Source organism: Ceratotherium simum, chromosome 2 (assembly GCF_057802395.1).
Source record: "Ceratotherium simum simum isolate JZ-2026a chromosome 2, ASM5780239v1, whole genome shotgun sequence".
Taxonomy (NCBI): Eukaryota; Metazoa; Chordata; class Mammalia; order Perissodactyla; family Rhinocerotidae; genus Ceratotherium; species Ceratotherium simum.
In genome coordinates this window covers 21,675,868-21,691,535 of record NC_141901.1, presented here as the reverse complement: position 1 = coordinate 21,691,535, position 15,668 = coordinate 21,675,868, and the positions used below count along the sequence as shown (strand labels likewise).

The 15,668-nt window shown below is 36.7% G+C and overlaps 1 protein-coding gene across 1 annotated transcript in view; it reads right to left on the bottom strand.

Moving 5' to 3' along the window:
* The window catches only part of PLA2G4A (phospholipase A2 group IVA), a 149,265-nt gene that overhangs the window by 6,343 nt on the left and 127,254 nt on the right, over nt 1-15,668 (bottom strand). The window contains exons 15-17 of the mRNA XM_004424914.3: nt 13,923-14,107; nt 4,847-5,042; nt 3,235-3,392 (exon numbers count right to left, since the gene is read on the bottom strand). Coding sequence (XP_004424971.1) covers nt 3,235-3,392; nt 4,847-5,042; nt 13,923-14,107 — 539 coding nt within the window. The remainder of the gene's footprint in view (nt 1-3,234; nt 3,393-4,846; nt 5,043-13,922; nt 14,108-15,668) is intronic.

The window sequence follows — 15,668 nt, the reverse complement described above, 5'->3', positions numbered from 1 at the left end:
TCTAGGTATTGTGATCAGTGTCTCTGGAGGATACAAGTAAATAAGACAAGTCGTTGTTTTTAAAGGGTTTAAATTTATAATTAAAAGCAGGAGATAACATGAACACTGATAATAATTATTATCATTATCATATTAGCTGCTTTAATTTATCCAGTGATTCTTACTGCCAAGCCCTTAAATTATATTATTTTACTTAATCCTATAAGATATGTATCATTATTCCCCTTTACAAATGAGGAAAGTAAAATTTGGAAAAGTTCACCGACATGCCCAAGGTCAGCCAGCCAAGAGGAAGCAAGGATTTGAAAACTCAGTTTGGCCTGACTCCAAAGTCTCTGCATTTCCCATATACCACATGTCTACCGGTACAAGTCACTATATGTTAGGTTTCTAACAAAAAAAAAACCCCAAAAAACCCCAAAACCAGGAAATACTGCCATTTGTAAAGGCACTGAGACAAGGTTCAGTTAAAAGGAATTTGGGAGGATTGAGTAAGTGCAGAAATCTGACGCTAATGAGAAACCTAGGCTGCTGTCACAAAGTGAGCAGACACAGAGCAGAAGTGCTCCAAAGATGAACTGGAATTTAGCTTCAACAAAGCAGGCCAGCAAGGCTCTCTGGGGAAAATGAAGCGACAGAAACATACAACTGTCAGAGACAGGGTGGCCTTTCAGAGTACAAATTTAAGTCAGAATGTGAATTGAAGATGAAAATTTGCTTTAAGCCATAGTAGTCACGGCCACAAAGCCGAAAACTGCAGTTTTGTTGTTTTTTATTTACCATCATTTATCAAGAAGCTTTGACTCTGATAAAATACGTTTTCTTGGTTAAAAGCAGACAGTGGGGAGTCATTGAGAGAGAGAAAGTGTCAGTGAAAGCTGGAAGTCTTACTTGGGTATGAGGTGTACACACACACACGCACAAAACCATGAGTCACTTGAACACAAGTCTTGATGGTCATACAATTGAAGAGGAAGCCTACATTCATTCATTTAAAAAATACTTATTTACTGTCTAAGCTATATTACCTGTACAGACTTGTCTATATTTTTAATTCTGGGCATTTGCAAAGGTCATGAGGCGTATCCATCATGGTGTAGGATATAGACACACATAGGTAGGTTTCTATTTATTGAACAGCTTCTGTTTGCAGGGCACTGTTCATACATCACCTGATTAAAGAGTCACTACTGCCATTATAATAGGTGCCGTTACATCTGTTTTGGAGATGAGGAAACTGAGGCCCAAAAAGTTTACGTAACTTATTCAAAATTACACAAGTGGCCCATCTGGGATCTAAAGATAATATAAAGCCCATGAGCTTGCTTCTAAACGTTGTGCCAGAAAAGTTCGTGGAAGCACTTAAAATGTGTTTAATTAAGTGGTTTGTGAAGAATCAACATTTGATGAGCTATAAATCAGGACAGTTATTTTCGGAATTCAGTCTATTTTTGTTCAGGCTTTAATTTTTTCATCTATGTGTTAAACAAACTACTTTGAAGAATGTTTATAAAATATATAAATAGAACTACATCATTCTTTATAGCGAATAGCCTAGCAGGTTTTATATAAACCAGAACTGAAAACAATGAGAGAAATGTAGTTAAGTTACATATGTGTCTGTGTATATATATATATACACACACATATATAATATATACAAAAATGTATATATACATAGTTATACATACATATGTGTGTGTATTACCTTTTATTTTCCTAAGTCCAATAGGATATTTATATATTCCTACAATTTTTTTTTTCCATTTGAGGACAACCAATCAAGTTTAACATATTTCATCCTAAGGAATATATAGTTTAGAGTTCATTGGCTTTATACTGAAAAAATAAGATTATTACCCCTTAGTTCTCCTCTAACAGAATGGGGTTTTATAAAACACAACTCTATTTTGAGAATATCTGTTGGCTCCCTGTAAATCATAGACTAAAATACTTATTTTCTCTTAATATTCTTTAAATTTTCACAATCACTACAGAAACAATGTAGCATATGGATTTCAGATGTCCATTGCTAGTAAGATAAAAGAAAAAAGAAAAAGAATAAATATATTTAGAAAATGATATATGCCATAAATTTTGCTAAGCATGTTTTAAATGAACTATCACATATTATGCACAAATGAAGGCTGATAAGAAAACATTTTAGAGTTGCAGGAACTGAAGCTTATTGGGGAAAATTTCATATGTTTACAAAAATTAAAGACTGATTAATAAACATGTTAGGTGTAAGTGTTATAACTGCACACCATTGATCATTACTAGTCTCACGCCAAATTAGACAAGCAAGCAAACCAGATGTCCCAGAATTCTACTAGCTCACAAGATCTAATTAAATCTCATATAAACAGAACACTCATCCACATACAGTGTGTTCTTTTACACCACTCACATAGTCTTCAAAAAGACTGGCAAATCAGATATGATGCCTTTCCCTCTCCATTTAATTTCTTTCTTTCATCCTTTTTTTTCTAATGCCCAAAATCCAACTAGGCTAATGAACTTGGGCTTTCACAATTGATAATAATTTGTCAGGCACTGTGATTTGGAACCACAAGCCAACATGATTTCAGTTACACAAGAGTGTTCCTAAGTGGTGAGTTAGAGACTAAAGAATATTCACAGATACGTAGACTCTTAGCAGCAGATATACGAGTGATAGGAATGATTGATACTGAAGACAATGTCTTGTTTCTAAAGTTTCTAAAGCAAAGTATACTTGATATTTCAAGGGCTAAAATGAGGAGGCTGCTACTTTTGGCGCCATTCCCAAGATGCACAAAAATAAAGACACTAAAAAGCATGAGTGTTTCCCCTAAAACTCATGATATTTTTGCAGATTAACTACACTTCTGTTAACATTCACTTTCCTACTCTTATATTTCCTTTTTGCCACTTTTCTTCCTACTTATAATTTATTTTATCATATGATGAATACATTAGATACTTTGGGAAAGAAGCTGAGTATTAACCAATCCTTTAATCAATTAATAGTATAAAATGTGGGCTCTGCCAATTTGGAGGCATTAGTTTTCTTATTTGTGAATTTTATAGAGTTCTTCTAGAGATTAATAAGATAATTCGTGACAAATAAAATGGTATGATATGGGTGGTGTCATTCATAAACCTTATTTTTATTTTTAATTAATTAAAAAGAGGTATTGCTATGTTCATGTGATATGGAAGTATTTGACATTGACCATAGGAGATACTTACATCAATGTTGTTCAGGGTATTGAAGTGCATCAGATCATGCAGCCTTTTGAATGCTTGATTTGGATATTGAAAGTTGAAGGTTGAAAATGGTGATTCGGGGTCATCAAAAATATCAAAATCAGCCATTTCTTTCTCTTCCTTAGTTTCCCTTGGAACACCTAAATATCAGAAGTGTCTCAAGTAGCATTATTTTGAAACTACCAAATATCTCTAAAACCCAGAGAATCAAACATACATATAGCCATAAACACAACACTGGGAGCCCCCACCGGGGTCATGTACTATACACTGTTAGGCACCCACCCATATTCCCTGGATTTGATCATTTCTGTGTGTTCTGACTGGGCAACCTCCAGTTGCCAGTATCTGCGTCTCCATGCCTAAGGGCTTTCTACCTCTCCTTGCAACTTTGGAAGGCTGCTTTGCTCACTGGCAGGAGGCTGGAAATTCAGATAAATAACATTCCACTCCAGGCAGCAGTCAACCAAAGACTGTAGGGAGTTAGGATATAAATGCCCCAGCTCCCTTGCCTCTTGCCATGTGAGGCAGAAGGATGATTCTGGAGCATAGGTTCTATTCCATTTCCTAGAGTTTCCCAGTAGAATCAAGTTCTCCTCGTGGTAGAGGCTTACAAACACATCTTTGTTGTCTGCTTTCCTTCCCTTTATCACTTCCCTGCTTTCTTTATTTCCTAGTTCACCTAAATACACTAATTGCACTTGAATCCTCTTCTCAGAATCTGCTTCTAGGGGAACCCAAACCTGGTAGAAAATTCTCTAGGTTTCAAGTACTCCACTATGCAATAACTAAAAATGCTAGCCAATTCTTCCTTCTCTTATGTTGAAGTATGATTCATAATAACCTCCATCCCTACTGATCTTTTTTCTGTCTCCCTCCGCCATCTAGAAAATGGTCACTTTCTTCTCCATAGTCCCCTCTCAAATCTGCCATGACTATTTTTTGTGTCTTTCCTATCAAAACAACATTTTCTGGTCCTAAAATAATATGATTTTTAGGATCACACAACCCTGCCTGTCAATGTCTAGATCTCCTGTTGTTAATCAATATCTTCCAGGATACAGAAGAGTCTACAGACTCCTCTGGATGTGGTAAAAAAGAATGACTGTGCCTTGAACTTGATTCTCTTTTTCTATGAAATATAACATGGCAATTTGAAATTACTAGCCATGTTGTACTACTAGATTACATTAATCTTGTGGTCACTTAAAAATCCCAGAATCTTTTGCATGATTTTTTCTGAAACAAAGACTCCCTTACAAGAGTGATATTTAAAATATTTAACAACCCCTATGACAAGGGCAGCAATCAATCAAAACAAGCATAATCAGGGGTTTTGGAGTAAAGCCCCAGAGATTTTTATTGAGCTAGCTGCTAACCCTTCCATTTCTGGATTGTAAAGAACTCAGAGGATCTTGGGATGAGAAAGAGGGAAAGGACCTGGGGTCTCCGGACAGTAGCTATTTATCAAGGTAAGGGAAGCATTCAATATTGTAATAGTTGGTACAGCAGTGCCAGTGTGAACCAGGTTAATATTAGTCTTGCTCTTTTACCAGATTTCTACATTACAAAGTATCACTCATTCCCAACGTACCTGGAGCCTTGTACTTTCTGAAGTTGATGTTGGCCAGAACAAAGTGGATGATAGTTGGGCAATCTTTCTCCACATCAGGATTCTTGGGTTTAAAGACATAGCACTCCTTCAGTCCTTCTCGATCAAACACATAAGGATCAATCTTTGGAAAGGGGAGCTTGTTCATTTTAGCCCACTTTTCTGCAAGTAGAAGTTCCTATGGGAAAGAGGGAAAGATGCATTTGGGAATTTTCAGTCTTCATTTGCTCAGCTGGTCTAGCCATCATTCAGTATTCATTAGGTGTCTACTATGTGCCAGCAGGGCGCTCCTTGCTAGGATGGATAATGACCCTGTTCTCAAGAAGCTCGTCAATCTCAAAAAAAGTATAAAAGTACTCCATAAACTAACTCACTACTGTTATGTCAATTCTTGGCACAAGGCTAGCTCCGTGAAGGCATTTGAAATATTATTTATGAACTGAACTGAATGAAATTCTATTGGAGTAATTGTTAGAGAAAAAAAATATATTATGGGTTCCGGGCATTTAAAAGCCATGTCAATGTTTTCTAACTCTTTGGAGTCAAACATTCCGATGAAGCAGAATGAGGAGCACTCTGTAACTAAATTTTTACCTGTAACTTCTCCACAAAACTAATTAAAAATTAATAAATTTTCTGTATGCAAAAATATCTGAGTTACTCTGAATCAGCTTTTTTTCTTCTGTTTATGAAAAGAAGTTGAGCTTCTGGCCTCAGCATATTGTTGTTATATACGTGTAGGGGCGAAGGGTGGGCCATACAGAGGAACCAAGAGTTTGGTTAATGGGCGTGGCAGATTTTATAACTGTTTCCACTTATTAGCTCCCTCCCTGGTAAGAGGATTCCACATCCCCACTAGAATAAGAAGATACCTGGGACAGAACCACAGCAGCTGATTTGCAGCTGCTGACACGTAACGGGACCAAGAAAAACATCTGTGCTGTCGGCCACTGAGATTTTAGGTTTGTTTGTTTCTGCAGCAAGCCTGGCTAACACAGTGGGTAAGCAAACACACACACACAATTAAATTTAAACCAGAGAACATAAATCAATATGGAGAGGTGCAGGAAATAGAGCTTATTTCTATTTATATGTAGCCTAAAGGGGAGTGGGACGAATAAGCAGACTGTCATAAGAGCGCAGACTCTGGGGACCGGTTGCCTGAGTTAAAGTGTGAGCTCTTGGACTGTGGGCATCTTTCTTAATGTCTCTGCACCCACTATCCTCAAATACAAAATTAGGATGACAATGGGGCCGGCCCGGTGGCATAGCGGTTAAGTTCACACGCTCTGCTTTGGCGGCCCGGGGTTTGCAGGTTCGGGTCCCGGGCATGGACTGATGCATCGCTTGTCAATCCATGCTGTGGCGGCGTCCCATATAAAGTAGAGGAAGATAGGCATGGTTAGCCCAGGGCCAATCTTCCTCAACAAAAAGAGGAGGATTGGCAAGGAATGTTAGCTCAGGGCTAATCTTCCTCACAAAAAAAAAAATTAGGATGACAATAATAACACATATCTCATAAGATTGCTATTAGAATTAAATTAATTAATATTTGTACAGTATTTAGAACAGTGCCTGTCACGTATCATGTGCTATACAAATGTTTGGTAAATGAATACCAGAAAAGAGAGAAAAAGAGATGAAAGGGAAAAGTGAGGAAAGAAGAGAGGAAAAAAGAAGTGAGTTAGGAATGGTATTAGGGAAATTCCCAGAGAGAGGAGGTTTTGGGGAAATGATCACTACAATCTTAAGTTTTTTTCACTACTCTTGTCATCACATTGACTCATTCAATGAATGAAAATTCATTGCAAATGAAATTGCAGATTTAAGCTCCATGCTAGGAGGTGAGGACTAAAAGTGAGTAAAACTCTTGTTGTCATGGGATTTATAGCCTAGTGGGTGAGAGATAATAATCAAATAACCCTTCAGGTTTAAAACTGTGGTAAATGCTATGAAAACAGTATTTATTCCCCATGAGATTTGGCAGTATACATGCACTATTTCCTCAGAGTGTGTATTAATTCATTCAACAATTACTGTTGAACACCAGCTATGTTCTAGGCATAACAGAGAAGCTGTCCATGAATCCTTGGAGATTATAAATCAATGGGAGAGATAAATAATAGATATTATAGTACAGTATGACAGAGGATGGATGAATGTGATGGATGGCTTCATGCCCAGGTTGTGCAATCTGAAAGGCCCAGCTCAAACACAGACACCTTGACTTACTAGCTGGGTGATCTCAGATAAACTGCTTAGTCAGCACAGCTCAATGGGCAAAAAATTATTTTGAAGTCTGAGTATGTAGTGATCCTCCTTTAACGGTACCATGGGGACCATAAGTAACAACAACCAAACAAACAAACAGACAAGGAGAGACCAGGTTGTTCGTTATCCCTGAAATAGTAGGCTCCCAATCCCATTTCATCTACATTTTACCTGTTTCTTATTTCTCAGCAACTCATTTTCTACTACTGTTAAATAAAGTTAAAAATATTATCTTCTTCACAATTGCTGTGAGGATTAAATGAGAAAATGTATTTTTAAAAACTCAGTAAGTTATATTTAAGAAAATAAGTACTTTAAAATAGCACCTTAAATTTAGAGAAAAATATACTTTTCATTGAACTTTCACTATTCTTGATGCTTCTGGAATGTCATGAATTTTAAGTTGATCAACTCCCAATGCCATTTACAAAGAAATAACAATCTGGGAGAACAAAGGATTTAATGTATATTAAAGCATTTGTTTCATAAACTATTAAGCTGAATATGATTATGTCTCACTGAAAATCCCATATGTATGAATAATATCTTGTTTGAAATGTGAGAAACCACTTTTTACCACTAACTCCTTTTTTTCCCCCGTTCAGTTGAATTATTCAGCTTTTTATTTCTTGTCTAGCACTGTTCACAATTGTTCATTAAAGATTATTCAACATCAAAATAAAACCAAGAGTTCACAACGTGGCTTAATTGCGTGAGAACAAAGAAAAGAAAGAGCTTTCTAGTGTTTACAAACATGACTCAAGAGTATGACCAACGATGTGTGGATCTGTGGGGAAAGAGGAAAAGGGAATTGCATGAGGCAAAAGACCAAGCTATTTTTAGACAGCTATTTCATGCTGGAATCAGGAAGCGAAGGAAACTTTCCCTTTCCTTATATGATCCTGATGTGGAAAAGATTAAAAACCCATGACTATAACGACAGTGATTACAGGATGAAAAAACTGTCTCCTCTCTGATGTCTCATTTCTCTGTTTGTAAAGACTGAGAAGCAATGACACAGACTATGAGTAGAGCAGACGAGTTTCAAAAGGGTATTTTAGAAGAATGCAGTGAGCGAAAAAACGCTGCTCCACAAAATATAGCAATATGCCAGAACTGTGTTCTATTATAACTGTCCATTTCAGTTGCTGTTTGACACCTTACATACTTCAGATTTCCATAGACTAATTCATGGTAAATTTACATACTACTAACTAAAATGATTTTCTGTGGAGATAAAAATTTGATAATATCCTTCAAAGTGATACTTTGTAAGATGTTTGTGCTCACCTTTGAGTGCTAAAACATCTTGAAGGATAGAAAAAACAATCTAAATAACATAGAAATATATTCAAACTATAGTGTGAATGACATATGTATGCCATTTTATTTATTTATATATAAATATATATTTAAATATATAAACATGTATTTTAAATATTTAAATCTATTTGTTTATATATTTATGTGTAAATTACCTTTTCTCTAGAGGAAATGAGTTTTTTTCTCTGTACAAACCAAGGATATGTGCTTTCTAAGATGTTTCTCATTATTTAAGACCTATTTTTAGATTGGGGAGCGGTATGAGGTATAAGTATGTAAATAAATTTATAGAATCTTAAGAAAGTATTGAAGCAATATAAGATACAATGGACAGAAAGTACAACTTAGAATTCATTATTTTGTGATTATGGTCATTCTTGATTCCAATAAAAAGCATGCTGGTATTGGGTTCAAGTGTTTTATAATGCAATGGACATGAAAATAATTCTCTATATCTAATAGTGTGTAGAATTTTAATAGCACTTTGAAGTTCTCATTAGTTCTTCTTCACTAAGAGGTTACTATAAATTCACAAAAATACTTAAGGAGAAATTAAAGTTGGGTATAGCTACTCATCACAAGACATCTGATCCTCAATAACCGATACAGGTGTAGAGGGTTGAATGGCAGCCCTCCAAAAGATAAGTTCATGCCCTAACCCTCTAGGACCTGTGAATGTATGTAAACTTACTTACAAAAGGGGTTTTTGCAAATGTAATTATGTTAAGGGTCTGAAGATGAGATCATAGTGGATTATCTGGGTGGGCCACAAATTCAGTGACAAATGTTCTTGTAAGAGACAAACACAGAGAAGAGACACACACAGAGAAAGCCATATAAAGATGGAGGCTAAGATTGGAGCTATGCAGCCACAAGCCAAGGATAGCCTGGAGCTACCAGAGGCTGGAAAAGGCAAGGAAGAATTCTCCCAAGGAGCCTTTGGAGGGAGTGTGGCCCTGAGGACACCTCGATTTCGATTTATGGCCTCCAGAACAGTGAAAGAATACATTTCTGTTGTTTTAAGCCCCCATGTTTGTGATAATTTGTTATGGCAGTCCCAGTAAACTAATACAAGAGGTAAATCTGTAAATGCTACATTTAATAACATGAAGTTCCCATCATCAGCCACGGTGGATTGATGCCCACAAAGCTAACACATGGACTGGTTTGGTCACGATAGCGTGACCCGACCTAAAAATCATAAGTAAATGGTATGCAGAGGTTCTAAAACAAGGATCATGGCCTGACGTCAACAAATAAATCAGGTTAGTTTGGAAAAATACAAATTCTTTGTCCATTATTTGTGGGTTTAAATGGAATTTTGACCTTAAGTGAAATATAGGGAGATAATGTTAATTTAGATACATTACTTTTATCATTTGTGAAGACTGCCTCATTTCAAATTTTCCTTCCTTCTCTCTTCCTTTTCTCCTTCCCTCATTGCCTCCTTCTCTCCTTTTCTCCTTCCTTCTTTCCTTTTATTTTTAAGATAATGAACCCTTTGTTCTGGCTTCTGGTCATTAAGCATTTAAAAGGGCACTGAAAAACTGAGCTAGATTTATGTCCAATTTATGGCAACATAATAAAAATAACATAATTTATGGCATAACTCTAATATATTACTCTTCATAAAATTTAGTAAGGTAAAGAAAAAAAAATCTCCAGTAGTAAATTCTGAATTCTCCTATATTCCTGGCTTGCTCCACAAAAGATCCAAAGTTTTTTTTTCCCCTAAATTCAGAGTCTTTTTATTTTGCAGACTTGAATATAAAGACCCTGACTTATTTTCATGACCAACATTAAAGACAAATCCTATTAGAATTCTTGGTTGGACCCTAATGGCAAACTAAACTTGCATGACATATATCTAAGTTTTTAATGGTTTGTCAAAAGAAACTTGACATCATGAAACACAGAGCTGCTTTTCTTAAATCAACTAATAAGAATATTATTTGGAATCATAAGGTTTTTTATATCTGGAGTTAGGGCACGTGCCTACTAATCTAAAAAAAAAAATTCCAGTACCACTGACATTGACGTCATCAACTTTCAAGGCCAGTTACAATGTAGATATCATACCAACTGTGGTTGCCTTTATCAAAAGCCATGATATCCATCATTCTATATCTCTCTGACAAAATCTGAGATTTAACTATATTTATGAAATGCTTATATCAATAATTGTGAAATAAAGTTAATGGTTCTAATTTTTTGTCCAGCATTTATACTTTACTCTTCTATTACAAATGGCATCCATTTCTCAGTCTCAAAAATAGAAAATTATTCACTGTTCAATCACCTTCATAAAATCATACTGCATAGATACAGTTATTACATTGCAGCTTCTTCCCTCCTGTCAAAAAAACTTGATGTAGATTCCTCATCAATTTTTAAACCTTACTATACTATTTCTAAAATAAGTATCCTAGTTCAATATTAATAGAATAATATTCTTATCAATTTAAAAATTATATTTGGGTAATCTTTTAGATCCATAGAGAAACGCATATTTTTATAATAACAATCATAACACTCATAAGTTTATTTATTTATTTTTTTTAAAGATTTTATTTATTTATTTTTTCTCCCCAAAGCCCCAGTAGATAGTTGTATGTCATAGCTGCACATCCCTCTAGTTGCTGGATGTGGGACGCGGCCTCAGCATGGCCGGAGAAGCAGCGCGTTGGTGCGCGCCCGGGATCCGAACCCGGGTCGCCAGCAGTGGAGCGCGCTCACCCAACCACCAAGCCACGGGGCCGGCCCTACACTCATAAGTTTAAAAAGTCACTTTCAATATTCTAAGATAGCCTGGAAAGTTCATTTTGTTCTCTTTGAGTGTCCTGAAGTTCATTTTACGAGAAAAAAATGTATCATATATAATATACTGCAATTTCCTTTATATTAGGTCTTTAAAAACACAATTCACTATTTCCAGAGTGATAGGTTTCATGCTATACTAAACCAATAATAAAAAGATATTTATATATACGGGGGGAAGAGGTGGGATGGAAGGAATTGACAAGATAATTCTAAAGCACATCTATGAGAATACACAACTGGAAATGCCTACAGACATATATGTATGTATATGTGTGTGTGTGTGTGTATATATATATATATATATATATATATAAGTAATAATTGCAGACTCTCTAAAATAGTAAACATATAATAAAGCTACAGTTATTAAAATTCGATGTGGTACTGAGATATAAATTATCAGATTGTCAGATGGACCAATGAAATACAACAGACATACACAAAACAGATCCTGGTGTTCTAGAATAATAACATAGTATATGATAAAAGATTTACAAAGCACAATATTTTAAAACCTTCTTTAACATCAGCTCACTGAGGTAGTGGATCTCTGATTCATATGTAAGATGTTAGCTTTGACATTTTATACTTCCACTGGTAAAATGAATAATACAGTTTTTTTCACCTCCAGAACTAGCTTCTAAGCTATCTTCTTAGAGTCATTCATCGAAACTCACCTCCCCCTTGCTACTCACAGGTCACCAATTCTGCTCTTGGTTAACAGTCACCCACCCTGGTGCAGTACTTTATTATCCTATGCTTGGGTTACAGTAAATCCCTCTTGATTTTAATCTTTTGCCCCCAGTATTTCAATTCATCCTACTTTCCACTGTCAGATTCATCATCCTAAAATTCCAGTTTCATGAAGTCATTTGTCTGCTGGAAACCTTTCATGGATTCTCTATTTCCTATCTTAAACTCTCCCCTAAAGCCCTCCTAATGGGAGCTTAATATCTATCACTTCTAATTAGATCACTCCCATCCTCAAATGTGCTCATTGTCGCCTCTGTGCCATTTCCACCCTGTTCCATTAATTTCCCTGCTCATCTACTCCAGGACACACCAATCTATTCTTGTACGCATCTCCTAGAACACACATACTTACATAAACCCAAAGAACTATTTAGCAATAAGTTTCTAGATTTCCTTCCAAATGGCTCTTGTGTATATAAGTCTTTCCCCCCAAAAAGCTAAAATGTTATGGAGATCAAGTACTTTGTTTTACCATTAACTGTTGCACACAGCGCAGAAAAAGGTACATGTCCATTGTGTACAAAGGAGGCACCTAGCGAAGGGGAAAGAGCATAAGATTCTCATTCTGGAGCCGTGGCATGAGGTCCAGCTGGCCCCCTTCTTAACTAGCACCTCCTCAGCCAGGTGCTGGGCTATGCTCTTTTCGCCCATTATCTTATTTAATTGTTGATGTGATGAGATCGCTTATCTCACCAATCCTTGTTTTCTTGTCTGAATACCACTAACAGTATTTAAGTTGTGTCTAAAGAAAGCTTAAATTGCTCCAGGTGGAGGGAACAATAACATTAATAGTCTCACTTGGGTGAGGCCACAGTGCTGCCCAGCAATCTTTCTATTTTGCCTGTTCAGAACTTTTCTTTACTTATTCACGGAGACAGACTTTTATTCTCTGCACATCCCTGGTTCCACTACCTCCATCCTCTCACTCTTAAAAGATGACATTGACTCCTAATTCCTATAACAGTTAGAAGTCATCGTGAGAACTTTCTTAACTTCCCTTTTTCATGCCTAACAATGAGTCTCCCTCCACAGCCATTATTTCCTCCCTTCCCTCCTGCCCTAATATGGACATCTCTGTACTACTCTCCATCTGTACTTTTGCATTTCCTTTCCATTCCTCACCTCGTAACCTTCCCAAGGATATGACTCTGCAACCTATGTCATCTCTCCATTCTCCAATAACATCTTCATTAATGACTCCTAGCCATCAGCATTTAAACACAGTCAAGTCTCTTCTATTAACAACTCACCCCTTCGTGTATACACAGTTTTCATGTTCCCCACATCCTCTTGCGGAGGGAGTCCATCTCCTTCTTCTCTGGACAGTCTATAGCATTGTCTCCATTTTCTTAACTTCCACTCATCTATCAGATCACTGCAGTATGATTTCTGCCCTCACAACCCTAATGAAACTGCTTTCATCCAGTTCACCAAAGACTTCCTTGTTGTTAAATATCTTCAATTGGTTTTCATAACACTGTGCACTTCCTTGGTTTTCATCCTTTTCCCCTGATATAGTCGTTGCATCTTTGAGATACTATTTTATGCTCCCTGCTCCTCTCCCAGTATACATTCCCCATGCATGGTTTTAATTATCTTTTACCTGCTAACTCCCAAATCTCAGCTGAATTTCCTTTCTGAACTTCAGATACGTTGTACTGTTCCTGTCCTGCTCAGGACTATGAACTTCAATGCAGGTCATGGGGAATCATTTAAAAGTTTCTTTAAGCAGGGGAGTAACTGAATCACATCTGTGTTTTAGATATATTACTCTCAATAATGTAGAAAATAGGCTAAAGGAATAAGAAATTGGGGTCAAGAGGACTAAGGCATACACAAGGCATGGAAAAGAATGTGATAGATAATTGAATGCCATATAAATTCTCCTTACCTTGAATGGAGGACTAGAGTCACTTGGCCTTGCAGAAAAGTCAAAGGAGATGATGAGATCAACTCCTCTCTGAGGTCTCAGGATCAAGGGGTATGGCAAGTTAAATGTGAGGCCACTGTCCACTACATGAATCTTTTTACTTTTGACATCCAGAGGCTCATATATTCGCTCAAACTCGTCAGGATCTTTTAAAAGGAAAGAAAAAAAAGAATGAATTGAATGATTTAACATTATTTAGAATATAAAAATATTTGTTATATAAATTTGTGAGACAGACTTCTATATGGTGAGGCCCTCAAGCTTTGGAGACAAACAGGGCTAGGCATGAGTCTAGCTTTAACAATTATAAATTAATTATTGTCTTTAACTCTTAGTTTCTTCATCTGTAATATCAGGGTAAAAGAATCTATCAAATAAAGTTGCTGTGAGGATTAAATGGGACAATGCATGGAAAGTACTTAGCTCAGGCCCTCGTGTAACCATCATAGACCAATTCCTGCTGGCCCTATTATATCCTATTGTATCAATAACAAAATAGCAAAGTTATCTTGCAGGGGCAACGAGCAAAAACTGCAAGTCATGTAGCTGGAGCATGCCCAGAAGATGGAAACCTTGTCCTCAGATGACCTCGAGCTGCCTAGAAACCGAAAGTTCCCTAACTATGGAACTTAATGTAAAGAGAAAGCAGCATGGGGAATCTAGTAAGAAGCGAGTGGTCCCTTGAATTGTAGCATAATAGATTTATAAGACCGCTATACTCCCACCCACCAATCAGGTTACACCAAGCTAGTATTTTGCATAACCACTCCCACTCCCAACTCCTTAAAAGTCTGTCCCCACTTCAGCTCAGGGAGACAGATTTGAGCCCTGCCTCCTGTCTCCTTGCTGGTTGACCTTGCAATAAAGTTCTTTCTTCTCTCAAAAGCCAGTGCCCTAGTATTGGCTTCTATGTGCATCAGGCAGCAAGACCTTGCTCGGTAACACTGGTATTAACTAAGATGTGCATTACGATCTCTTTAATAGCATCATTTCACAATGCATAGATCTTTACTGCTTTAAAAACATTTCCTCACACATTATCTTGTTTAAGTCTTATAACAGACATGTGAGGTAGATGATATCTATAAATGGAGAGTGAAATAAACTAAATTCATCCCTGAAGTGACATAACTGGGGTATGGCAGAGTCTGAATGGATCCCACACTGCATCTCTCTAGGTGATGGGAGTCCAAGAAAATAATCCAGCCAACATATTCAGCAAACATGTATTGTCTGCTACTATTCAGGTGCTATTCTAGGTGTTGAACAAGGTAGGTGCAAACTCTGCTGTAAGAGAGCACACTGCTGATAAACCAGTAAACAAAAAAAAGATAGTTCAGGCAGTGATAAATGCAATGAAGTAAATAATAGAAGATAATATAATAAGCAGTAACTTCAGTTGGGTAGTCAGCAGAGACCTCTCCTTCTCTCCTGAGAAGGAAATCTTGAGCTGATACCAGATTAATAATATAGAACCGACCATCTAAAGATTTGAGGGGCAGGTATTTTTTCCAGGGAGAGAGAAGAGTGAGAGCCAAGGCCTTAAGGCAGAATAAGCCTGTGTAGTTAGGTTTGAGGAACAGCAAGGAGCCTAGTGTGGCTATAGCAGAGGAGGAGCATAGAATGAGATGACAAGGGATCTGAAAGAAATCAGGACCTAGAAATCATTAGTTTTATGAAAAGATAATATTGATAACATGCAGCTCT